Genomic DNA, 25,620 nt, shown 5'->3' with positions numbered 1-25,620 from the left:
GTCACTGATTAGCTAATAGTGAACTTGAATTCAACTTAGTGCAACTACTGTACTTACTCATTTGTTAATCAGAGTTTCTTGTTAGTTAATAGTAGTTACTAGAATGTTAATAGTGCGTTACTCATTTGTTCCTGTAGTTATTCATTAATGAATGAATAGTATTCTTAAGTGTTATCAGAGATACTTTTAATGTCCACAGACAATTAAAAAAAAAAAAAAAAAAAAAAGAGCTAGCATAATTGGTCTCGTTCTTGGGTGTTATTTTAACTGCTGCGAATATTAAGAAAGGTCTCTCTGATGCAAGGAATACATAGCAAGATGAAAATGATTTGAATGTAAACATGTATAGTTGTCAAACTACTGTATAATGAAAGCCAGTAAACCATATTACAAAAACCAGGTTGAAATTCGCCATGTGATCAATAAGTGATTAACAACACAAACCCTTACACACAGAAAACTTTAGACTCGTATACCTCTTTTTCAATACATTTTTAGTGTTAAAAATGTTAAAATCTCAAGGGTGAATCTCATGAAACATGCCCTGGTTATATTTCACCCTAATATCAGAAGAAATATGTAAATAATGTATACACATTTTAAAATAATAAGTAAAATTATTAATGTAAATAGTTTTCATCCTATAATTAAGCAGCCGCTCATTCTTATTAGCCTACTGTAAAAAAAAAAAAAAAAAAAAAAAAAAAAAAATCAGATAGGCTACTACAGTATTTAAAAATTTTCTGTAATGTTCTGTAACATTTTTTTCAATTTCCAAAATAATTAGAAAATTGCCACAATGGAAATATTTGTAATGATCTTATAAAAAGCTTCAATGCCTTTAGGCAAAATCTAGTCTTTTTTTCCACTTTATTTTTTAAATGTATTTATTTTGGGGAGAAATGTAACTGGACATGTTTTTACATATTTTCTCCTTCCATTTTTTTTTCATACACAAAATACTTGTTTTACAAGAATATAATGAAATTGTAAATATGGAAACAGTAATTTAAGTTGGGTATATGGGGTCACAACAGTAATCATCTCCAATTTTGCCCTGCGTTTTAAACAAATTAAAGTTCACGCATACAGTATGTACAGTAAAATGCACTGTGCACAAAATACAAGTCATTTAATGTGTACATTTTTTCAGTTTCTTAAGTTTTATTTAGCAAATTCCAGATTACAAAGAAGAAATGCCACAGTTTTAATAATAATACTAGTAATAATAATAATAATAACTTGTCATCATCATCTTAAGTATCAGGCACAATTGCTTTGGCATTATGGAATGGAAGGCATGCAAAACTGATAACTGAAAAACAGAAAACTAAAGCCTGGAAGGTTGAGAGAGAGAGAAGAGAGAAATGAGGGGGAAAAGACATGTCAATTGAGAAAGGCAGCTTTAGCTTAATGGGACTTTGAGAGAAACAAATCAAGACAAAGGACAGCCAACAGGGATGAAAAAAAAAATGAGGAAAAGGGTGTGATGATGAAAAAATGTCATGCAAAATGGTACATACATATTTATAAGCCAGACCCTCAGCGTAGACCGCAACAACAACAAATGTCAAAATGTCAACAGTGAGAACAGAAAGATCATTATAACGCAATTATTAGCAAAAGACGAGAAACAAAAACAGATATTTACACGCTTGAGACTTAAAAGCAGACTAAATTTGTACCATCAGCATTTGCTTGAATAAATATTAGGATCAAAAATCATTCCTCTCGCTCTATTAATTTTCCATATATCATACTTTCACTTCTGCATATTTCACTTGTAATATGGCTATAATATAAATGGCTATACTATGTATTTCTTTACTATCCAGCAGGAGCCAGTCCTGTTCTTTATAACTATTTATATTTCATAACTATTTATGTTTATAATATTTACACGCAATAATGAACTCTATCAGATATAACTTTCTGGAAAATATGTCAAGCTATTGTGCATGGAAATAGGGCATAACAGATCATTATGATAATATGTATTAGTTATTTAGGGATATTTTTCTACAAATGTCAATGTTTATGGATTAGGGAAAGGGATTTTGGTGGTATAATAATCATACTGTACACATTGTCTTTACTGCATTGCTCAGTCGATGCAGCATCCGCAGGCACCAGGTATGGAAATGCTGACTCATCTGCCTCATTTTAGTCAATGAATCGAATACAGATTTCATATACTGTGGCTAATGCATCAGTGCTTGTTTTGATGCACTATTAATGCTTGACCAGAAGATGGCGCAAGATACCAGGGGCAGAACAACCATTCACTCAAGGTGGAAAACTAAACCATAGCTTTGTGCTATTGACGTCTTCTCTGTTCTTATTTTTCATTAACCCAATGTTACTCTAAAACATGATCTCTGAAACACTGATGCAACACGCACAGGACTGATTTACAATAGCTTCTGTTGTAATATAACACGTTTACAATTCATTTTGTATAATAAACATTTCAATTCATAGTTGTAGTGATAATATTCATAATAAAAGAGAAGTAACGGCTGCATTTTTAAGATGATGACTGAACAGTGAAGGAGAGTAGATCTCTGGCATTCATATAGGAGTCAGCCTCCATTCTAGGTGAAGGTAAATATGTTTAACATGTTCAAACGTTTCCTTTTTGTATCGTGCTATATCACTGCTAAACATTTTTCTGTATTTTTATTTTTTTTTTACATGAGAGCACAAGAAAACAAGGCATATTGAGGGCCGTGGGGCCAAGCGTACAACATCCCAGTAAGGAAACATCAGCCAGCTTTGTAGAACATCTACCCTGATGTACAAATCTAAAAACATTACAAATTGATAGTAAAGGACCAATCGGGCCCCCTGCACCTTCGCCCACATGATAAAACACAGGTAAATATGTTGGACTACACTAGATGACTACTGCTCTTGATACATTATGTACAGAAATGATGCATCTTGTGCGGCGAAATAAATCTGCCACACCGTTTAAAGAAACCCGCCACCTGTGGGGCACATTCGTGTCTTTTTGCTTTTTGTATAAACAAGAAATAGCCTCGTGATGCTGATGATGATATGAGGAATGAGGGGATGAAAAATGCTGTTATGATGTGCAATAAGATTTAAACATTTTACATACAAATTTAAATATGTATACAACTGTTCCCAACTATTTTCAGCAAATCAGTATTTTGTACTTTTCCCCTATTTTCTTCCTCCTCTATACATTATTTCTAAATGTATAAATGCTATTCCCTCACTTATTATTCTCGCTCTAAAAATCTGTTAAAACACCATTCAGGCACAGAATTGTAAGTGAAGCGCTTCCTCGTCTACCTCTTTTCAACTTAGCACCCTTTTCTCCATTTTTCTCCCGTAGTCTCTGGAGTACTAAAAGCCCCGGTGATCCTCTTACCTAAAGTTATGCACATATTTCTGTTTAGGTATCGCATACGGAGGAATCTTTAACACGGAGAGGCGCTCATACGCATATGTGCGTGGTAGCGAGGGGGCGGGACGGCGGATGGGGGTGTGGCCATTGGGAGGGACTGAGGGGCGTGGCCACCAGAATGGGAGGAGTGGATGGTGTGAGGATAGGAAGAGGAAGAGGAGGAAGAAGCAGGTGGGAGGTGATAGCTGGCCCCGGAGGAGGGGCCCGAGGAAGAGGGCGGATTGGAGGGCCCGCTGCTTTTGGGCGGAGGCAGAGGGGCCTGGTTGAGCTGAATGGAGATGTCGCTGGACACCTCGGAGCCGCTGCGTCCGCGCTGAGGAGGAGGCCACGAGTCGGGGTGCAGGTACTGGCCGCTGTAGTCACTGCATTCGGACAGACGGGGGCGATACAGCGCAGGGTGGGGCCGGTACATCTCCTCCTCGGCGTAACGTTTCATGAAGAGATATACAGACATGACCCCAGCACCCTAGAAAGACAAAATCACTTGTTATTCAGTTCTTTTTAAATTCACGGAGAAAATATTCCTACAACCTAACAGCTATCACCGCAAATAGATGTTCTGAGAAATTGCACCTTTCTCTGTGAAAGTCCTATGCAAAATTTTACAAAAAAATCTACTAAGTGTAAGGGATTGAGCTTGCGCTTTTCTTTTCTTGTCTTTTAAATCGGAAAACTTGCCAATTAAAAGTGCTCTCCACCCAAGGGGTCAAGGTTTGGCTGCTTGACATGACCCAGTTAGTCGTGACTACACCATCTGGGGGCAAAATCATCTTTTTGCATTAAAAGCCATTCAAAACAAATGTATTCATGTAGTTTTATGCAATAATGTTTTGTTTTATTTTGCAAAAACAAATATCAATCACAAATAGATTATATTAGATGTTTTACCAGTGCTCCATTATTACTGCGTGTCTATACGACTAGATGGCTAAGCATATCAACTGCGGTTGAGCTGAATGCAAATGCTAATTCCATATAACACATTATGGCATGAAGTAAACATTTTACTACACTGCCGTTCAAAAGTTTGGGGTGAGTATGATTTTTTAAAACAAATTTTTACCTTTTTTTTCAGCAAGGATGCATAGTGACTGAAAAGACGTTTCTAATGTTACAAGATATTTCTATTTCAAATACATACTGTTCTTTTGAACTTTCTATTCATCAAATAATCCTGAAAAAAATCATGAAATATTAAGCAGCTGTTTTAAAATCTGTGTTCGTTTCTGTTTTGGGTGGGTTTTAGTTCAGTTTCGTTGCTTTGCTTTTTTATGTTTCCACGGTTGTTCATTGATTTACACCTAATGTAATTTCGTTAATTAGTTTCTGTGTATTTAAAATCTACTTTTGTTCTGTTTATTGTCAGATCTTGCATGTGTTACCGGTTGTTCTGTTTTGTTACCTGTGATTTCTGAGGTATATACCCGGAGCACTTTTGTTTTTTTTATGAAACACTAACTGCTGTATTTAGATCCAGCTCTTTTTCATTCATGGCTGCAACCCTGTGTGACAGAAGGACAGACCAACACATGGATTTAGTGGCAGTTCGTATCCTCCTCCTCTGCTCCCTCAAGAGACACACAAAGTAATTTTAGACTTTGTCCATCTAGTACACTACGAGCGACGAACCTCGAGGGAGATTTTAGGCGTTTGTGGACTGGGTCCTGTTTCACTGTGGGTCCCCCTGTACCATAGGCGAGATTTAGGATCAAAACACAAAAGTACATTCCGGGCACTTTGTGTCACCCGCCGCAACCAACCCAGCAGACAGAAAGGCAGAGCCCACCGCAGACAAAGAGCCTGAGCCTGCTACGATGTCACACAGAGGGGATACTAGTGGAATGGGATGGAGCCCTATCCCTTCAACCAATGCGGAAATAAGTGTGCTGAACTCGGAACCCCTTATGTAGTTTGAGGAGCATGAAAAGAGCGCAATGCCTGTTTCGTCTCCTTGCACCAAGCCTGTTTTGTTGCCCAGCACTGTTATTGACGTATTTGATGTTCCCGCCTTGCCTTCCACTCCCACCTCCTCTGCCTTTTCTGTCTGTTCCGTGTCGGGCAAGGAGGCCGTTCCTGAGATGTCTGCCTGTTCCACGTCGGCCGTTTATTAACCCTCTGTCTGCACTGCCCAGTCCTTCAGCCCTTTCCTCACTGCCTCTCATTAGCCCTTCATCTCCTTCTATGTTGCCCGCTCGGTGCATTGTGTATCCGCCTCGGGCTGATTGTTTGTCAGCTCGACCCTGGACTGCCGACCTATTATCTCTACCTAGAACCTCAGATCCCACAACTCCACCTCTACCCATCAACCTGTTGGCTCAACCGTGGCTCCTCTTCCCATCAGCTCCAACTGGGACTGTCGTCCCTACGGCTCCACCAGGCTTCCCTGTCCCTCCTGCTCAGCCTTCGTCATTCGTCGCTCTGCCTTCACCATGGACTCCTGGGCCTTCGTCTGCGACTCATCCCTCTCCCCCTTTGGCTCCGTCTTCCCTCCAGCTCAACCTCAGTCTTCCGGCACCTTGGCTTCGCCTCGGCCGCTAGTCCGCCTTGTGCTCCAAGACCGGCTGGACCTTGTTCGGCTCCACCTGGGTCTTCATCACCATCGGCTCTGTCTAGGTCGGTCGTTTCCCTGGGTTCACCTGTTAAGTCTCCACCGTCCTCCGTCCCTCGACTCCGCCGTGGGTTTACGTCCTGTGATTCTGGCTGGGGATTCCGCCCTGACACCTACTCCCGCTATCTCCTCCTTAGCTTCTGCCTACGTCATCTCCTCCCTGACTCTTCCTGTTGTCTGCTCCTCCCTGGATCCTGTAGTTGTCTGTGCCTGCTCTGTGTCCCCAACTTAAGCCCCCTCCCGCCGTCCTCTGTTGGACTCTTTTTATTTTTGATGTTTGTTATTAAGGTGCAACGCCTTCTGAATTGGGGGATGTTATGGGGAAAAAAATCTTACTGAACCAAAAGTTTTTAACAGAGAGCACAAGATCGGATAGTAGGCTGTACTATAGTTTGTGATGGATAGTAGTATGCATTTATAAGAGGGTCTGAGACTACAAGTGAAAATGCTTATATTTTGAATTTCAGTTTAATCCTAAAACTTTATTACCATGTTTAAATTTGAATTCGTTTTTTTTTTTTTTTTTTTTTGTGATCTCATACTTTTGGACCCCACTGTCAATGCATATACATCATATGAATATAAGTTGAGGTTACTGCAGACACTAGATGCTGACATTTACAAATTGCTGCACTGAACTTACTGAATTAGCATATATGCAGCATAACGGAAATGTGTAGCCTTGGCCCCCGCAAAAGCTAGGCTAAAATTAATGCATACTGATGAGGGCAGAGCTGTTGGTTTAGCAGAGAAAGCTGTTAACACAGCTGCATATTAATGAACTGAGCTCTGTGATAAGAGTACACACGCAGTCAGCTCAAGTGTTAACAGTAGCTGGTCTCTGTGACTGACCTCTTTGAGCAGGAAGGAGCTGGCAGCAAAGGCAAACGACCAGCCGTAGTGGTAGTGAAAGAACTGCTCTGGCTCTCGAGGCCTGTTCATCACTTCATCGTTGATACTGGAGATATACAGCACCAAACCGACCACTAAGCTCAAACCTGAGAAAGAGAGTGAAAGAGGATAAAGGCAGTAAATCATGGCTGAAAAAAGAGTAAATCGTGCATAAAAAAAACAGTAAAGTAGAAAGATTGGAAACGACCCTCCTGAAAAAGCTTGTTTAAGATGGTTTTCCAGCCTGGCCAAGCTTGTGTTTAGCTGGACTGCAGTCAAAAGACTAGCCTGACCTGTCTCTGGTTTGCTGGTCTTAGATGGTTTAAGCTAGTCTTCGCTAGTTTGAGATGGTCTCTCAGCCTGGCCAAGCTTGTGTTTAGCTTTTGTTTACCTGACCTGTCTCTGGTTTGCTGGTCTTAGATGGTTTCGCTAGTTTAAGATGGTCTCTCAGCCTAACCAGACTTTGGTATGCTGGTGTTAGATGGTTTAAGCTGGTTTAAGATGGTCTGCCAACCTGGAAAAGTTTGTGTTTAGCTGGACTCCTAGCCTGACCAGATGAAAAGTGTCCAAAACCCATCTAAGACCAGCCAATAGACCAGCCTGACAAGTCTATGGTTTACTGGTCTTAGATGGTTTAACCGGGTCTTAGTTGCGTTGGTCTCTGACCCTCGCCAAGCCCTCTAAGACCAGCAAACCATCTTTTTTCTTTTCTTTTTTTTGCAGGAAACATTTTCTAAAGGAAATGTCAGTGGTGCTTGCAGATGCAAAATTTGCGACTGCTGAGTTTTAAATGTTTTTTTTTTGTGTGTGTACTGCTATGATATGCTTGATAAGGTGGTTACTTACTGGGACTAAAGTCTTTGGGAAAGAATTGGGGTACTAGCAATGCATCCGTTGTTACTTAGCAATGCAATAATGTTATTGCCATCATGAGGTGTTGTGTATGGTGTGAGGGATAGGCGTTTTTTGTTTGCGTGTATGTGTGAAAGGGTTTTGGAAAATGAGTATGCTACACCTTCACATTAGTAAAGGGAGAAACTATTTTACACACACGAAGGAGACTAGAAGCTTTTAATGAAAATGGCAAATGAAAGAAGCAAATATCCCTTGTAAACACCCAAGTAAAAGTGTTGTTATTACTGCAGTGTTTTCTTATTACGGTAGTATACAGTCACTGTTTTCTTCCCGAAAGCTATATGCGGAGAGTGAACGATAAAGCAGCCCACCAACACGCAACCTGTCATAACAGGAGACATTAACATTTATAGTGTGCACAAAATTTGCTGTGTTATGATGGAGAAAGCTCTTCTGCGGTAATTGTGGAGCGCAGGAGAAAGAGAGAGAGAGAGAGAGAGAGAGAGAGAGAGAGAGAGAGAGAGAGAGAGAGAGAGAGAGAGAGAGAGAGAGAGAGCGGTAAGGAAAAGCCTCTGGCATAATCAAACACATTATCGCAGTCTGTCACTGCCAGCTGTCTATGCTGCTAATATCGACAAGGAATGTTCATACATATTTCCTTTTCACATTAGAAAAGCAAGAGATTGGATGTTAAAATGCTAGGTCACATCAGGGCATATATTTCAGAACAACCAAGCAAGATGAGTAAAGACTATTCATACTGGATATAGTACCTGCTTCTATACAATGGTAAACTACTCTATACTAGTCTAGAACATCACAGTCAGTGTTTTTGTTTTTTTGCAGCGTTGTGCATATCGGTGTTCAGCACTTTGCAACAGCGCTGTTGTGGTGTCTTGTGCTTTATTAATAATTCTGTAGTACAAAATGCTGAGCTAAATGTAACATTAGCACCTGATGCAGTGCTACACGGCACAGAGCTGGGCGGACGCCACAGGAATCTGCAGTCGTACTTTCTCCTGCATTACAAAATCTATCATTATTAAATTGCAGTAGCGCATGCATTAGAGCCGCATCGGCTGCAACACATGGGACATGTTGACTTGACCGGGCTCTGCCCCACCCCCTATGCAAACGATTGGGGGGCGAGCTGATTCTCCCACTGCTGCTGACTCCTTGCTTTTGCCTCTTTGTTCATTTCCTGACATCTAATGAAGACGGTGAGGCAAATTAGATTTTAACAGCCACTCAATGATTTACTGTATTCTCATTAGCAAATGTTGATTGTTTTGATTGGAGTGTAAATGGTATTGCGTAGATGTGCAAATCGAGTGCTGCAATTAACCAATAAGTGATAGACTAAGCTGTATCGTGAATATGGAAATCTCAGCTCAAGGTTATTGAGCTGAAATTACTGTGTGAAAAGAAAGAGACGATGGAGTGATGGGAAAAAATAAATCAGCAAAGCTATGTAGGAAATCAGTTACTTGGGTCAATGATCAATTAAACAATAAACTCTATCGCTCAAAATTTGGGGTTGGTAAGATTTGTAACTGTTTTTGGGGTAAAAAGTATCTTTTGCTTACCAAGGTTTCATTTATTGAAACAAAAATACAGTAAAAACAGTACATTTGTGAAATATTATTACAATGTCAAATCATTTTTTTTTTTTTTACCTGTGATGGCAAAGCTGAATTTTCAGCATCATTACTCCAGTATTCAGTGTCACATTATCCTTCAGAAATCATTCTAATATTCTGAGTTGCTGCTCAAGAATATTTATTATCAATGTTGAAAACAGCTGTGCTGCTTAATATTTTTGTGGAAACTGTGATACATTTTCACCCCAAAACTTTTGAACAGTAATGTAACTTTTGTTATATAATATAATAAGAATGCAGCGACTAACCAATCAGAATCCAGTGTTGTAATAAGATAATATAGAGTCAGCCGCTCGTTATCACAAAATGATCATTGACATTGTGATCAGGATGTTTTTGTGTCCAAGTGGTTCTCAACCAGTGGTCCAGCCTTATAGCAAACTTCCAAGGGGGATGCCTGATTATTACTAACAATTATTGAAAATAAATTAAACGAATACACAAATTTAATATTCTAATAATGGAAATAACTTATTTAAAATAAAAACTGACATCAAATGTCTTAGTTTGTTTTGGGATTCACACTAAATTATATAGTTTCTGTTAATAATAAAAAAGTTTGGAAACTTCATCAAGACTTTAAAAACTTTTAAAAAAAGTTGAGAACCACTGCTGTATTCTGTATGAAGTTATTTGAAACTTTATTATTTTAGAAGAGACCATGGAGTGATATGAGAGACATGAAACAAGCAAAGCTAAATCGATAGCCTGGGACAACGATTACACAGATTTTGTCTGCTATTTCTTAATGTCCTGTGTCAAATATACTTCTTAGTTTCTATCATACTCATTCATCTTTTTTTAGGTCAAGTTTTAGTCAACTAATAGTTTTACAGACAAGGTTAAAGCCTACAGTGTAGTCCCAGACTAAAATGAATGTGTGAGCTGTTTTAACTGAAAGCAACTTGCTCTAGCATATCTTAAAACATGTACTGTAAGTGGCATTGTTTTGTCTCAAGATGCACACCGGTAATGTGCGGTTCATTTCTCTAAGGAACGTTTATAAAAGCTACTTAAATGCCTTAATTAAAGGTCTAATCCTGGCTTAATCTAAGCCTTGTCTGTGAAACAAGGCCTAAATGTCTGGGCATTTTAGTCTAGTTTTAGTCAATGAAATGAACGTGCGAGAACAAATGAGGTTAATTCTCGTGTGTTACGCAACACGTTTGAGCTTCCTCAAGAACCATTGAGGTTTGTTCTTGTGCGTCAAGCAGGTTCAGTTGAGATTATTTTATATATTCGCTGGTCAATGTTTAAATGTTAATAAAAAAAAAAAATCTGTTCATCATATAAAGTGATCGGGTCTCTTCAAAAATAATTTGGACTAAACAATTTTCAATTCATATAGATTAGTTTTACGATCTCTTTATGAACTTTTTGAAGCGTCCAAGTGGTGATTGCGTATATGTCAACGGAGGGACAGAAAGCTCTCAGATTTCATCAAAAAGATCTTCATTTGTGTTCCGAAGATGAGTGAAAGTCTTGCGGGTTTGGAACGACATGAGGGTGAGTGATTAGTGACAGAATTTTTGGGTGAACTATCCCTTTAAGAAAAAAAATGGGCAGAAAGTGTATCCTTTTAACAGAAAGGCTCTGATTGGTGGATTTACACTCTTGACATCTGGCAACCGCAAACATGAAAGCTTGTAGTGGAGGCTTGTACAGCATCAGATTTTGGTCAAGTTTTTATTTTTTAACTACGTCTTCTTTTTCCGTCAACAATATTGTATGTTGATATAATCACAGTTATCATTTAATGACCTTATTGTTGTCTCGTCAAAAGCTTGACGATGAACATCCGTCATTATACTGATATTGCACTATTACATAGATAATTATCCAAAAATATATGACTACATGCAGTATTCCACAATCAGAATCAAGTTTTCCAGAGAGCTGTTCATAACCTGTCCTGTTCCAGTATTCTAGCACTGTTCAAACACAAGCTTTCTAAACCATTATGGGAAATGTGTTCCTGCAGGCTGATTTGTACAGCTGTCAGCAGGCAACTGATACAATCAACTGATATAGTTCTGCCATATAGCTGTCTTCAAGCCACACGGAGTATTGTGAAAGTCACAATTCCTCACTACAGTCTGAATGTCCTGGTACAACTTGAGAAAATTGCCAATTATACTGAATTATTCTTCTGGTATCAATACAGCCCTGCAGTATCATTCTTTATATATATTGGTGATGTTGTATTTAGAGTAATGCTTCAATAAACATTTCTTTCAGAACATTAATGCACACCAGATCTGTTTTAGGACATACTTTGCATGCAAATTAGTCAAATCTAAAAACACTTTGACATTCTTGATAATCTGTTTCTATTAGCCGAGTGCAAATGACAGCTGTTAGGCAGAGCTCTGTTGACTGGATCAGAGAAACCTCTCTTGTTAATTACTGTCTGTTTGTGAGAAAAAGGACCATTTATGGATATTGTGTACGGCACATTACCATAGATGGATATCGGGAACGCCATTTATTAAATATGCAAATCTCTCAGTGGGATTCTCAGCCTAATTTCGGACGGAGTTGTGGAGAATTACCAGGCTCGCCACTGAAACTGAATATCAATAAACAGAATCTAATATGTAGGAGGATACACAACTATAGGCTGCAAAAGTGTGAACATCATGAGAAACATGATGAGAATCAAGAAGGGTTTTTAGAGGATTGTCATACACTGTATTTTCATATACATACGACTTACCTGATAAGATGAAGAAGATGCCAGAGACGAAGGCCAGGATGGTGCGCTGAGGACGGATGTGGCCGATGTTGCTTATGACAAAGGCCGTGAAGACAAAGAGGAGTGAGACCATCGGGAAGGGGGTGGCCGTCCTCACCATTTCTAACAGAGCAGAGAGAAAAGGACAGAACAAATTATTGAAATTATGAAATGTTAGTCCCTCAAAGTCAAATGTGTGACATTTATATAAATATACAGTATACAGTGACCATTCAAAGTATATTACCATTCATATTAAATTTTTTTTTAGCACAACAGGGGTACTTTTATTATTAGTATTATTAGTATTAGTGGAGGACACTACTGTATATATATTACTAATTAACGTTTTTATGTCAACAGTTCACACATAACTGGGTAATGTTAAATAAACATAATTTGTTCATGTAACTTCAACATCATGGAATTAAATCATTTTAAGTGACCCAATTTACGTAGTCTCAAAGTGAAATTTTAAAGGCTTCCTGACTTGATTCAGGTATTTTTTATTTTCATTCATCCATTAATATTTCATTTATTTTAGTGACACATCGTTAAATTGATAGACTATAGCTATCTATATGCTAGCAGTAGCACATATTAAAGGATAATTCCGGAATTTAACACCTTGAGTCTATATTGTAGTTTGTTTTGGATGAACAAGAGTGGTGGACAACATTTTTTTGACAATGGTTCTTCTCTCGAGTTTTTGACTATAATAGAATTGGCCATGGACCCATTTAACATTGGAGTCAATGAACATGTCCGAAAATGTCATTAAAACAGCCAATAATGTTCGTTTACAGAATCTCCTCAACCACCACCAATGTGCAGCATCCACCTGGATGATGCGACAGCAGCCATATTGCGCCAGAACGCCCACCACACACCACACACCAGCTTACTGGTGGAGAGGAGACAGTGATGAAGCCAATTAGTATATATATAGGAGGATGATTAGGAGGCCATGATGGACAGAGGCCACTGGGCAAATTTGGCCAGGATGCCGGGGTTACACCCCTACTCTTTCGAAAGACATCCTGGGATTTTTAATGACCACAGAGAGTCAGGACCTCGGTTTAACGTCTCATCCGAAGGACGGCGCTCTTTTGTCAGTATAGTGTCCCCATCACTATACTGGGGCGTTAGGACCCACACAGACCACAGGGTGAGCGCCCCCTGCTGGCCACACTAACACCTCTTCCAGCAGCAACCTGGTTTTGTCAGGAGGTCTCCTATCCAAGTACTAACCAGGCTCAGCCCCGCTTAGCTTCAGTGGGAAACCAGTCTTGGGCTACAGGGTGATATGGCTGCTGGCTATATTTATATTTATAATATAATATAATAAAACAATATAATATAATATAATATAATATAATATAATATAATATAATATAATATAATATAATAGTATTTGAATTATTATACATGCAGTTTTGATTGCCTCATATACTGAAAAAAAACTTGTACAGTTAAAAATCATTGTCACACTGAAAGTCTATTTAAATAGACTAACAGGTGGTTAAACTGCTTAAAACAATTAAAGAAAATTAGTTATACTGTAAACACATATAATATAATAATTGTAACATTTTTATCCTTAGTTGAGTTTTCGCTCTGTCTGCTCTGTTCTCATTTGCCTGTGTTCAAAACACTCTCTAGTTTGTTTGTCGTTATCATTGATTAGATTCTGTTCATCTAGTTCCCTTTGTTTGTTTCTTCATTTCTTTTCTTTCCTTTGTTTTTATATCCCTCTGTTTCAGTTCATAGTTGTCGGTTCTCGTTAACGTGTATGTGCAGTCTAGTTTGTGTTTTCTCCTGCGTCTCGATTATTTTGAAGGAAACCTATTTAAGTTAAAAAATATTAACCTATTTTATCTCCTTCTTCGTGCTATTTGACCGGTGTAACGTGACAATAATATAATATAATATAATATATGCTCTCTATACAAACAATACATATACATTTTAACCTGAAATCTATATTTTGCAAAACAAAAAGGTCATGTCCAATTTTTTGTATATAGGCAATTACAGAATATAATTCAATGAATGAATATTTTCTTTTACAGCACTTTAGAGGAGCTATATTGAATTTAACATCTTGCACTCAAATCGTTGTTTTTCCAAGTGTATTTATACACAATAAGTGCATTCATTTTTCTTACTCAGTATATTGGCTGTGTTCTCAGTAGTGATCTCTATTTCTGGCTCGGTGAAGTATTCAGATGCCACACATCTCCCCTTCTCTGGCCCTGAGATAGAAAGAGAGACAGAGAGAAAGAGAGAGAGACAGAGGAACAAAGAGAGACAGAGACACAAAGAGAGACAGAGAGAGGGTGTACAGGCAGAGCGGGACAGAGATTGACAATGACAGTAGGGGAGACAGGGACAAACAGAAAGAAACACAGCGATGATTTTGGTTCAAACACTAAGAAGAGAGGCGGAAAAACTGACATGCATTACACGTATACGCCGCACTTATAGTCAGAAGCATCATGCAGTTTTTTAAAGGCTGCTAAATAATTTCATGTATGCATTTTGTAAGAAAAATGTTGATATGAAGACAACTAATTTAAATAACTGGCATAAATTATTTGTTAAATATTACCTGGAAAAAAGGTTAACAGCATATCTTTACAGAGAACAAATTATATCTATTATATCTATATCTTAACCCTCTACCGCATGGTGTGGGCATATGGCAACATACTCTCTGTGTTAATATCCTTGCCATTGTCTCTTTAAAGCTGCAGTCCGGCACTTTATTGGGTTTAAAAATATCAAAAAATACATTTTTGAAAAAAAACGTAACCAGCCAGTGTTCAAAACGATCTGCTTGCCTTACCTCGATTCAAAACGGTAAGCTTGTAATAATGATTTTAATTCCAGTGGTACTGGTGGATTTCCGCGGGAATTTCGAGCATGTCTTTGCGTCATTACGTCACTTCTGTACACATAGAGAAGGAGTCTCGGCTAGTCGGCTATTATAGCGTGTGTGGATGATGGTGGAGATTTAGCTTAGCACTTGGTATGTCGGATCCCGAAAGTTTAAAGCGACAATCACCAGTGACAACTGGAGATTCACCAGTTGTAAAACCCAAAGACTTCGGACTTCAGAAAAAATATATTTTTCACGTTTTGACGTGATATAAGCAATCGTTAGATTTAATCAGCATGCTATAGCCTACTGCAATGCTTCCCCCCACCCCCGAATTTGGTCAGAACAAAAGTGAATGTTACTTACTTGTTCAGATGACATTTTGAGATGAAAATTCTAATGTTGACACTTTCAAAAAGTATACTCTGAGATTGCTGATGACAGTAACGTTACAGTATCCACAGCGACGCGGCAGGTTCTCCTCAATACATTGTGTTCATCCGCGCTGTTTCATGCCGATTTACTACCCACGCACAGTTAATAATTCCGCGAATAACTGCAATTGCAGATTTCGAACAGAGATGGCGACAAAGAGGAAAAACGACGGACTGCAGCTTTAAGAAAACATTCTCGTGTTTTTTGTTCGAATGAGAAGACCTTAGTTTAGCCAATGATGTGCTTTGGTTAAGTCACATGACATGCATTTTTTTTTCAGTGGCGCGATTTTTGACAGCCGTCTCTTGTCGGTAGTTGCTGAAAGCAAACTAAAACTTCAGTAACAAACAAGGACCAGCCCATATCACATACACAAAAAAATCGGAAATATCACCTCAGGTAAGTTATGATGACATATTCACCACTCAAAAAAGTGAAAAGTAAATTAGTTTTTGGTAAATCGATCAAATGTGTTGCCAAGCGGCAATACTGTGCAATAGTGGAATGACATTATTTTAATAGTTTAAATAGAAAGGTCAGCTGCAATCTGTTAAGCGTGTACAATAACAACATTGATGCTAGTGAAAATTTCCCCCCCAAAAAATTATACTAGGCCTATTGTATGTTGTTGCCGTATGGCAACATATCATAAAGTAGCCTACCTTAAAATAATATTTTTTCCATATTACTTCCCCCCCCCCCATAATTTCAAGTTAAGCCATTCTAAGAAAAGAAAAAGAGTCAAATATTTATTTCTAGGTCTATCATAATGCGTGTGATAGAGGATTAAATGGACATGGTGCTAAATAAATAAAAAAAAAAAATTATATAACAAAAATTATATTTATAACTTTGCATTTGCTCACAAAACATTTTTGTGAGGGAGGGACAACTATATCTGTACTTTTGCGAGCGAATGCGAACATTTTGGGGGAAACACAATATTTTTGTGAGAGAAGGCAAATATTTTGCCAGCTAAAGCATTGAAATAATAATTGATCTTTATATGAAGATTACATTTTTATTGTTGTTAAAAAAGATCAGAATGTTAACATAAGCACGATTTATTTTATGACTTTTGACCAATCTTTGGTAAGCAGAAAAATATATAATCAAATATAGTAAATGTAAATATAAATTAATAGTTACATTAAGCACATTTAATTAAAAATAATAAAAGCACACATTAACATTGACATTGCTAAAATGTGTTTTTCTAAAAATTCCAGACCACACCCCTTTGTGGCCCCAAGTTTGAAAACATGTTTTTAGCAAACTGTTTTAACCTACAATCATTTTAATTATTTTAAATCATCTTATTATTTAAAATCAACTTAACACAAAGAAAAGAGGCACTAAATGGGCATGACGCTTCTGCATAAAATGTGCATGAAAGAAGGGCACATTAGACCTCCCTCTCGGCACACACACACACATATAAAAGATCATTTTTAAACACATAAATCATATGCTCTCTAGAGCGCATGAAAAGAGTGCAAATTATTCACACAACACACCTAATGGGCAAAAAGTCTTCCTAGTGATTTGTCAAGCACCCACATACAGGCAAACTAAATACCAGAACTGGTTAAGCTAGAAACAAGGTGACATCATCCTCACACTTCTCTTAGTCAGCCATTTGCCACCAGCTGGTGTGGCATCATTTCAGTCCACCTCAGCACTTCCTGTCAGTGTCATGAAAACAAACCAGTATGCGATGCAAAGCAACATATACAATTGCAACACAAACAAATATAAGGTCTTTTCCTTAAAGTGCCTCTATTATGCTTATTCGGATATCACCTTTCATGTAGTGTTTAATATAGCGGTTTAAAGATCTACAAAGATCAAAGTGCATGATAAATAAAGTTATTGTCTCCCAAAAGAAAGAACCGAGTCCGAACTGTCTGAAACGAGTAATTCCAGTCTTACTTCCTGTATGAACCTTTCGTTTCCTTTCGTTCAGAGTTTCGTTTCTGACAGACCAATCACAACAGACTGGGCCATCTGACCAATCACAGCAGAGTAGCTCTTGGGAAAGGAGGGGTTTAGAGAGACCGGATCCTTGATCGAACCGTTTTAGACACGGTGAGTGTTTCTTTTTTACCTTAAATGCATGTAAACCTATTGTAGGAGACCTTAAAAAAACCTTTAAAATAGCATAATAGGTGCACTTTCAGCAAAACTAAAAAAGGCGTGTTTCATTGCATCTTTTATTAGCCTAGGAATTTTATGTGGTTATGATTTGGCATCTTGCAGTGGTTTGCCCACACAGCCTCACTAGTTTCAATGTGTGGCACGATTTGGGAGGGTGATGCAATAGGATGCCACACCAGTGCAGTGCAGGGACACTGAAGACCAGCTGCATAACACAGCAGGACGCCCCACAAATAAACTGCATCTTAACCAAGGTAGCATTTAGCGTGACACTGCCATTTGATGATACACAGATGCAAAGGGATTCACCTTTGAATCTGTGAGCAACACCTGATGCAAGAGTCAACGTCAAGTGATGCTTGACACAACATGACACAACATTTGGCTTTTAATCAGGCATCTGTCTCAGCAACAAACTGGGGTGCGTTTCCCATACAACTGCAACTCATTGATTGTCTAGTATGATGCATCACTGGAGAAATAACCAACTAGTCACAACTGTTTCCCGAAACCATGGTAACATGATTGCACCTCTCTGTTGTTTGAACCACATTGGTTCAACAACATAGGTCTGTCACAGGAGGAGGAGTAATAACTTCTGCTAGTTGAATATGTATATATATTTAACTAGAATGAAAGATATAGGGCCCTATTTTAACAATCTAAGCGCATGGTCTAAAGCGCAAGTGCACTTAGGGTGTGTCTGAATCCACATTTGCTAGTTTAACGACAGGAAAAATGGTCGGTGAGCCCGGCGCATGGTCTACCCTATTCTCTTAATGAGTAATGGGTGTGTTTTGGGCGTAACGTGCAATAAACCAATCAGAGTCTTATCTTAAGCAGATCATCTACGGGACAAGCCGGATTCCACCATATCTTTATGTACACAATAATAATATTTTACATTGTGATGCTTTCATTTTTAATATTTTGGCTGGTTTGTGTCCCTGTGTGTGTAATAAGTAGCAGTGTACGCGCGTTGTGGACACGCCTATAGGCGCACATTACTAAAACGCTCTTTAAATAACAAAAACAATTATTGCGGCATTGACTTTAGACCAGGTTTCAGTTGGTCAATGGCGCAGTCTATTTCAATTGCCTCAAAATGCGCCTGAACACACCTCGCTTTCAGACCAACATGCCCATGGGCGCACAAATGGGCGTAAATGCATTTGCTATTTACAACAACATGGCACAGGACGTGAAAATGATAACTGCGTCAGGCTGAAACTAGCAAAAAACACTTGCTTCACGCCTGGCTCCGCATTGTGCCGGGTGTATGATAGGGCCCAAAGAATGTACTGAATGTTAGGTTGCTTATTGTGCTCAATAGCATGATCTACTTAAGTCCATGTGTCATTTAACAAGAAAATATGCTTCTAACCACAGGTCGAGAGCTGTAGTTCCACCCATGTAAGTTTGCAATGCTGTATGCGAATGTTCATGGAACTATGATTTCAGGAAACGGCAAATCGTTGAACTAAGTTTGTAATAATGGAACATGCATCCATAGTTGGTTAACATTGCTTTGGGGAAACGCACCCCTGGTCAGGTGATAGAAGAGGATGCAGCTCTATCAGTAATGGTACCTACCAGCCACAAAACAGACCCTCCAGAGTCCAGAATGCAGAGCCATCTTCACCTCATTGGTCTGGTTCTGCTGCAGGACAATGCCCTCTTCCATTAACAGCCAGTAGTCCGTCGACACAGCCACACCAACCAGGAGCAGCCCGCACGCCCCAAACACCGACGACAGGAGCGTCAGTGCCCTGGTGCTAAATGAACTCATCTAAAAAGATGGGAGAGAAGAACATAAATGAATAAATAAATAAACATACAAACATGCAATTAAATAAATGGCTTTGCTATGTGGTTGCTGGCCCTAGTCAAACAAGAACACCATATTGTGATCTCTAGATACACTAACATTAAAAAAATCAAATAAAAACTTTTACTCAGCAAGGATGCATTAAATTGATCAAGAGTGAAAACATTTATAATGTTGCACTTACAACAGATAAATGCTATTCTTTTGAACTTTACGATACGAAGTAGCATAACTGGTTTCAGTATTGATGATAACAATGTTTCTTGAGCACCAAACCAGCATATTGGAATGATTTGTGAAGGATCATGTGACACTGAATATTGGAGTAATGGCTGCTGAAAATTCAGCTTTTCCATCACAATAAATTACGTTTAAAGTAAAAAATAGTTATTTTATATTTTAATAATATTACAAAATATTACTGTATGTTTGATCAAACAAATGCAGCATCGGTGAGCATAATAGACTTTAAAAACATTAAAGTCTTTCTTACTGACCTTGAACTTTTGAACACTAGTGTAAGGTTCTGGGCGATAAACGATCGGTCTGATCACATAAATAAATAAAAACACTTAAAATAACACATAACCTTATATATAAGCAATTTTATCCTGTCACTATGTGTGTGTGTGTGTAGTCGAACCCATGAGCTGAGAAATTGAGCAGAAAATTAACTGCCATTTTTATGTAATAATGTTGCTGCTTTCAAACCAACTTATGTAGTCATTTGAGTAGTCGCAATTGTTAAATATAAATAAAATAATTCTACTCAATTTGAACCATTCAGAAATTGTTCAACAACTTATATATCTCTGCAAAGAGGTGAAGCAACCATTTGCAGATGAATGATTCTTTCTTAATTTGTGCAAAAGCGGTAATCATGTGGAAAAAACTCATGAATTGTTTTACTGGGTTTTGATTTAATATCAACCACGTGCCAATTAAGGCAAATAGAGTGCACTATAATAACTATAGGTCAAGAATTATTATATTAGCTGTGCCTGAAGGGCTTGATGAAAAATTCCCCTCCATCGACTACTGAACTAGTGTGTGACTCATCAACAGAACCAACAGATGAAGGACAAACAGTGTCCTTTAAATAGTGTATGACTAAAATGATTAGGGGCAAGCGTGCAGTAAGACATATCTTCAGAATTATACGAGTGCTTAAAGACACTATAAATCATAGTTATTTTATTTTTATGGCTTTTGCCTCTAATGAACAAGACGGAATAGCAGGAAAGTGCAAGGGAGAGAGAGGGAGCATGAGATTGGGACACAAACCGGATTCTGCACCCCATGTGAGCCCGTGCACTACCCACTGTGCCATGGCGCAATGCTAGCTATTAATCAACTAGCCCCTAAAAGGTCTGTATTCTGACAAATAGGCGATTACACAAACAGATCTTTAGCTACATTCGTTGTTTGGGGTTGTAGAACTGACGGTTGTGGTAATACCCAGCAGTGAAACATCACAGCTGTGTACTGCTTTATATCTGCTGAATAGATTGACACATCAAAGCTTGAAGGTAAACACGGAAAGAGAGAATCAGAAAGAATAAGCAAGAAACGGAGAACGTGAATGGTATCGGAAAGATTTTGCAATGTAATGCCTCCTGGATTGTTACACGGTTTGCACTCGCGCTCTGGAACAAGAGTGAGGATTTGATTGGCATGCCTCCAGAAGAGCCACAATTCCCTTAATTCACAGAATGGCACCATATAGCCGCTGGATTAGAAGCCCCGTAAAAAAAAAAAGGCTTGGTTTTTGGCAGGGGGAGAAGAACACAATAATGGGTTATTATTGGTGAAATCCTCTCCAGTTAGTGTCGGGAGCCCCAGGGTGTGCTTGATATGAATGAAGGATTCGTAGTGAATGGTGGTTTATGTGTGAGGGTTAAGATAATCCATAGAGCATTGACAGAGCAGAGGAGAAAAGAGGAGCTTTGAAGAAGTTAAAGGTGAGGAAAAATGGCTGCAGGAAAGATAATATGGTGAATAATGAAGTTCCTCTGAAGAATGCATTAGCACTCGGTGTACGTGCATTGCAATAGTAGTACACTTTATGAAGGTGTAGAGTTTGCATATGCATAATCTCTTTCAGGGATGTTGTGGGTGGTTGCCAGGGCATTGCTGCACAGCGTCTAAAGTGTTCCGAGCAGCAATAGGGAACTCTGGATGGTTGGTTACTGGCCCAAGTCAACAACAACAAAACAATTCACCCAGCAAGCTAATAAATTGCTTGTGTTGCTCGATCTATGGTATGGTATGGTGTGGTATTCATTGTCCAGTAAAAAAAAAAAAAAAAAAAGATATATAAAAAACTAATATTTATTTATTTTGGATGCTATTAATTGCGATAAATCGTTGATATATATATATATATATATATAAAGAAATATTTGCATGTTGTATATATATTTAGAGATAATATACACAGTACACACACAAATATTATGTAAACAAACTTTTATTTTGGATGCTTTATATTTAAGCCAAAATTGTAAAAAAAATATTTCAATTATTTAACAATAATTGAATTTGAATAATTTAATCATTTAGATATAAATATTTAAATTACTTAAATATGAGTGTGTGACTAGTGTGCAAGTAGCATATGGTCATACCATAGAGATGATTTTAAAAATACATGAATAAATCATAGTGGTCAAAATGTGCATACCACAGAAACCGCTGGTCATGTGATATAGCTATTGAAATGTAAATGTGCAGGTAACCCATTTTAATGACATGAGGGGCGAAGCGAGTAGAAAGACACTCAGAGAAAGAGAAAAAGATAAAAGAGAGCGAATCAAGGCATACAGGGTGAGCGAGGAAACAGACAGTTGGGAGCTGTCCGTCACAGTGGTGCTGAAATCAGGCGACGCACAGACCAAAACTTTGTAATCTTGACCAAGAAGGGTTTCTTGGGGGTTAGCGATTTCTGTCACATGTTTGTGAAAATACAAGGTATAAAATATTATATGTATGCAACATATATGCATATATGTAAAACAAAACTGCACTCAAGAAAAACTAAAATAAAAATGTGTGGATCCCGGAAAAAATCTAAAACTTTTGTGCCCACCTAAAAAGACTGACATCCTGCAGGAACGTAAAGTACCTGTACAGTGCTGCAATCTACATTGGGCTGAAAATCTGGCACTCCGGTAAAGAACGTAATAAAACCCTCACTGCTGTGACCATTAAAAACACTATAACATAACTCAACCAATCTAAAGCATCGGCCCCTATTAGCCTTAAAGCACAACAGAACAATATCCAATCGCCTTTATTTCTTCCAGGGGATATGGGCAATATAGGTCTTACGTAGGAGGGTGTTCAATATATGCCAGACATGACCACATTTAGAAAGACAGCCCTTGTGGTGTACTGGGAGTTCCACAGATGGTGTGTCCACTCGACTGGGGAGCAAAGAGCCCAAGGGGAGTGTAGTTTTCTGTAGAGATGGCAATATGTTCCCCTGTCAGCAGGTTAGGCCAACTGGCAAGTGGGAAGAGTGTGGGAGGAAATGAGTAGAGAAAACAGAGAAATGCGTGCTTATGAAAAGATGGTATTCAAGTATTTAGAGCAAAAGGAACGAGAGAGAGAAAAAGAAAGGGGTCTGGGGAAAGACCTTGGCCCAAAATATCTCAGAGGACAGTCGCGCATGCAGGCCTGCACGCATGTGCGAGCTTTCAATAACACACGCACATGCATTCACATGTGCATTTATGATTTCAGCTCACTTCACGGAGATACAGAGCACCATTCATAAATCTCAAACTGATCTTCATTCCAGCATAGGCACAAGAAGGCAGAAAATAATCATACCTGACTCAAGGCAGAATCAAATATATAAATAATTTGGCCATTCTACACGTCACTTTGTCCTCATCTCTCTCTCTCTCTCTCTCTCTCTCTCTCTCTCTCTCTCTCTCTCTCTCTCTCTCTCTCTCTCTCTCTCTCTCTCTCACCATCATAAAGGAGACTTTCCTTAGTTCTATTGTTTTTATATTGATGGAATGATATTCCATGTCCTCTTTAAACCTTACAGAAACATGTTTTTATTAGAACATCAGCATTTTATGCCGTTTTCCTCATGGGGACAGTTAGTTGGACCCTACAAAGTCATTTCACAAAGTGATTTCAGATTTTACTATCTTTGCAACCATTTGGTCCCTACAATACAGGCAAACATGATGCTCACAAACACCTATATTATTTCTCAATCATCATGGGGACTTCCTTATCTGTTTTATAGTCGGCTAATGATGTTCTATGGCTTGCCTCTAAACACAACCCACAGGAACATTTCTACATATTTAGGCTACATATCATTAGGACATTATTTAGCATATTTCTATCAGCTGGTCCCCTAGTTGATTTCAGGTTTTACTATCTCTTCTTTACAATGAAGGAAAATTCTGTCCCACACACAAAAATCGTGTCTACCCCTTGTCAAATCCTCAAACCGCAGTATACTATCTTTTCTCGTAGCGTTCCCAAAGTCAGCACTAGAGAAATGAGCAACATCCATGACACATACCAGTCCGTCCACGACACGAGCGCATAGTCTAACCTAACTACGAGTCTCGCGCTAAGTGCGACAAAAAAAAAAAAATGAACGATACAAAACTCACACCCTTACAATTTCGACTTTGGTCGCAAAATAGAGAAAATAATGTTACATTAATACATGTTAAAAAATAAATAAATAAATAAAAATCAGCGTTTCACTATAGTAGGCTACGTGGTCCGCAGGACTATTGGATATGAATTGACTGGATCTGTCATACTTGGCTCGAAAGCACCGTAACGAATCGATATCTCGACTTCAAACTATGCTGTCTAATCACGCGCCACTCATACAGCGACGGTAATGTGCATGAAGAAAGAAGAGCACGGGCACTCACCCTCCAGCACGCGACCCGAGTCAGCGCTGCACAGGCGTCGAGAGGAATAACCAAACGCCTGGAAAACCTTGACAGATTTCGCAGTTTTCTTCTCTCTCTACCTCACTCGCTCTTTCACACACTAACACACACACACATTCACACACACACACAGCACACACACGCGTGTTCTCTCCCTCTCTTTCTCGCGCTCTCTCACGTCGCTCGCTCGCTCTCACTCTTTCAGCACTGCGGTGATTTGGCTGAATGGGGATGGGATGACAGAAGAGAGACTTTCACTCAGTTTGACGTTGATGAGGCTCAATAAGGTCACAGTTAGTTTTAGGTCTGTATATGTCGGTGAAGGCATGTGAGTCATACAGCACACGGTTAACGTTTAATTAGCAGATTGTTCCCTAAACAACAAAAATTGTGTCCTTTAAAACTAAAATCCATACGTGCTTAAGCGTAGGCTACTTAATATAATGGTACTTTTGTACTACATTTTCTGTACTACAATTACTAAAAAAAGATGTTATATATATATATATATATATATGTGTGTGTGTGTGTGTGTGTGTGTGTGTGTGTGTGTGAGAGAGAGAGAGAGAGAGAGAGAGAGAGATTCACACTTTTGTAGGCTACTACTACTTTTACTTTAAGTATATTTATGGTCTTAAATAAAAAATTTATATATCGTCTTTTAAAATATATTTTAAGGTAGGCCTAACTAAGGTCATTTTTGCTACCATTTTATACAGTTCATATTTATAATGTCATTTGGTGACTCTACATGTTTCAGTTCCTAACTGTATGTCATTAAAGTATAAAGTAATGTTAATATAACGACCAATTTGAGCCATTCGATTTTTCAATCAAACAAATGGATATTCACAGACAGCACAAAAGTGCTAAATTATGTCTTAAAATTCAAATTAATGTCCAAAATGTACTTATAAAACATAATTTTAACAATATACTTTTACATTAAAATACAGTTTACATTAAATTCCATTAAAAAAATATGAAGTACACAATATATTAAATTAATAGGCCTACTTTGACATTTTAAAATGTAGTATTCTCCACTGTATGGTTAGGTAATTAAGATAACTTTTTACTAACATTTACTGTGCATTTAAATGGTTTTCATATGCATTTTTTTTTCTTTAAAAACAAACAAACAGGATTTAGATGCCCAATATCTACAACCTTAACTCTCAAGGGGAACAAAAACTA

General features: G+C 38.2%; 1 protein-coding gene across 1 annotated transcript; it reads right to left on the bottom strand.

Moving 5' to 3' along the window:
- Positions 1-865: 865 nt before the first annotated feature.
- On the bottom strand, positions 866-24,632 carry cacng7a (calcium channel, voltage-dependent, gamma subunit 7a). The gene is made up of 6 exons (XM_079590092.1): positions 24,403-24,632; positions 19,252-19,447; positions 14,354-14,440; positions 12,168-12,308; positions 6,897-7,042; positions 866-3,902 (listed from the first exon to the last, which is right to left on the bottom strand). The coding sequence occupies exons 2-6, from the start codon at positions 19,445-19,447 to the stop codon at positions 3,450-3,452; spliced, it is 1,023 nt and encodes a 340-aa protein (XP_079446218.1). The 5' UTR covers positions 24,403-24,632; the 3' UTR covers positions 866-3,449.
- Between the last annotated feature and the right edge of the window lie 988 nt (positions 24,633-25,620).

Source organism: Phoxinus phoxinus (assembly GCF_949152265.1).
Source record: "Phoxinus phoxinus genome assembly, chromosome: 19".
NCBI lineage: Eukaryota > Metazoa > Chordata > Actinopteri > Cypriniformes > Leuciscidae > Phoxinus > Phoxinus phoxinus.
The sequence above is the reverse complement of the archived record's forward strand: the minus strand, read 5'-3'. Positions and strand labels throughout refer to the sequence as shown.

Coding starts and splice junctions, on each gene's coding strand:
- cacng7a (XM_079590092.1), bottom strand. CDS start 19,447: ATGAGTTCATTTAGCACCAGGGCACTGACGCTCCTGTCGTCGGTGTTT. Junction 12,309..14,353: donor GAACACAGCCAATATACTGA/GTAAGAAAAATG, acceptor CTGCTCTGTTAG/AAATGGTGAGGACGGCCACC. Junction 7,043..12,167: donor CATCTTCTTCATCTTATCAG/GTAAGTCGTATG, acceptor TCTCTTTCTCAG/GTTTGAGCTTAGTGGTCGGT.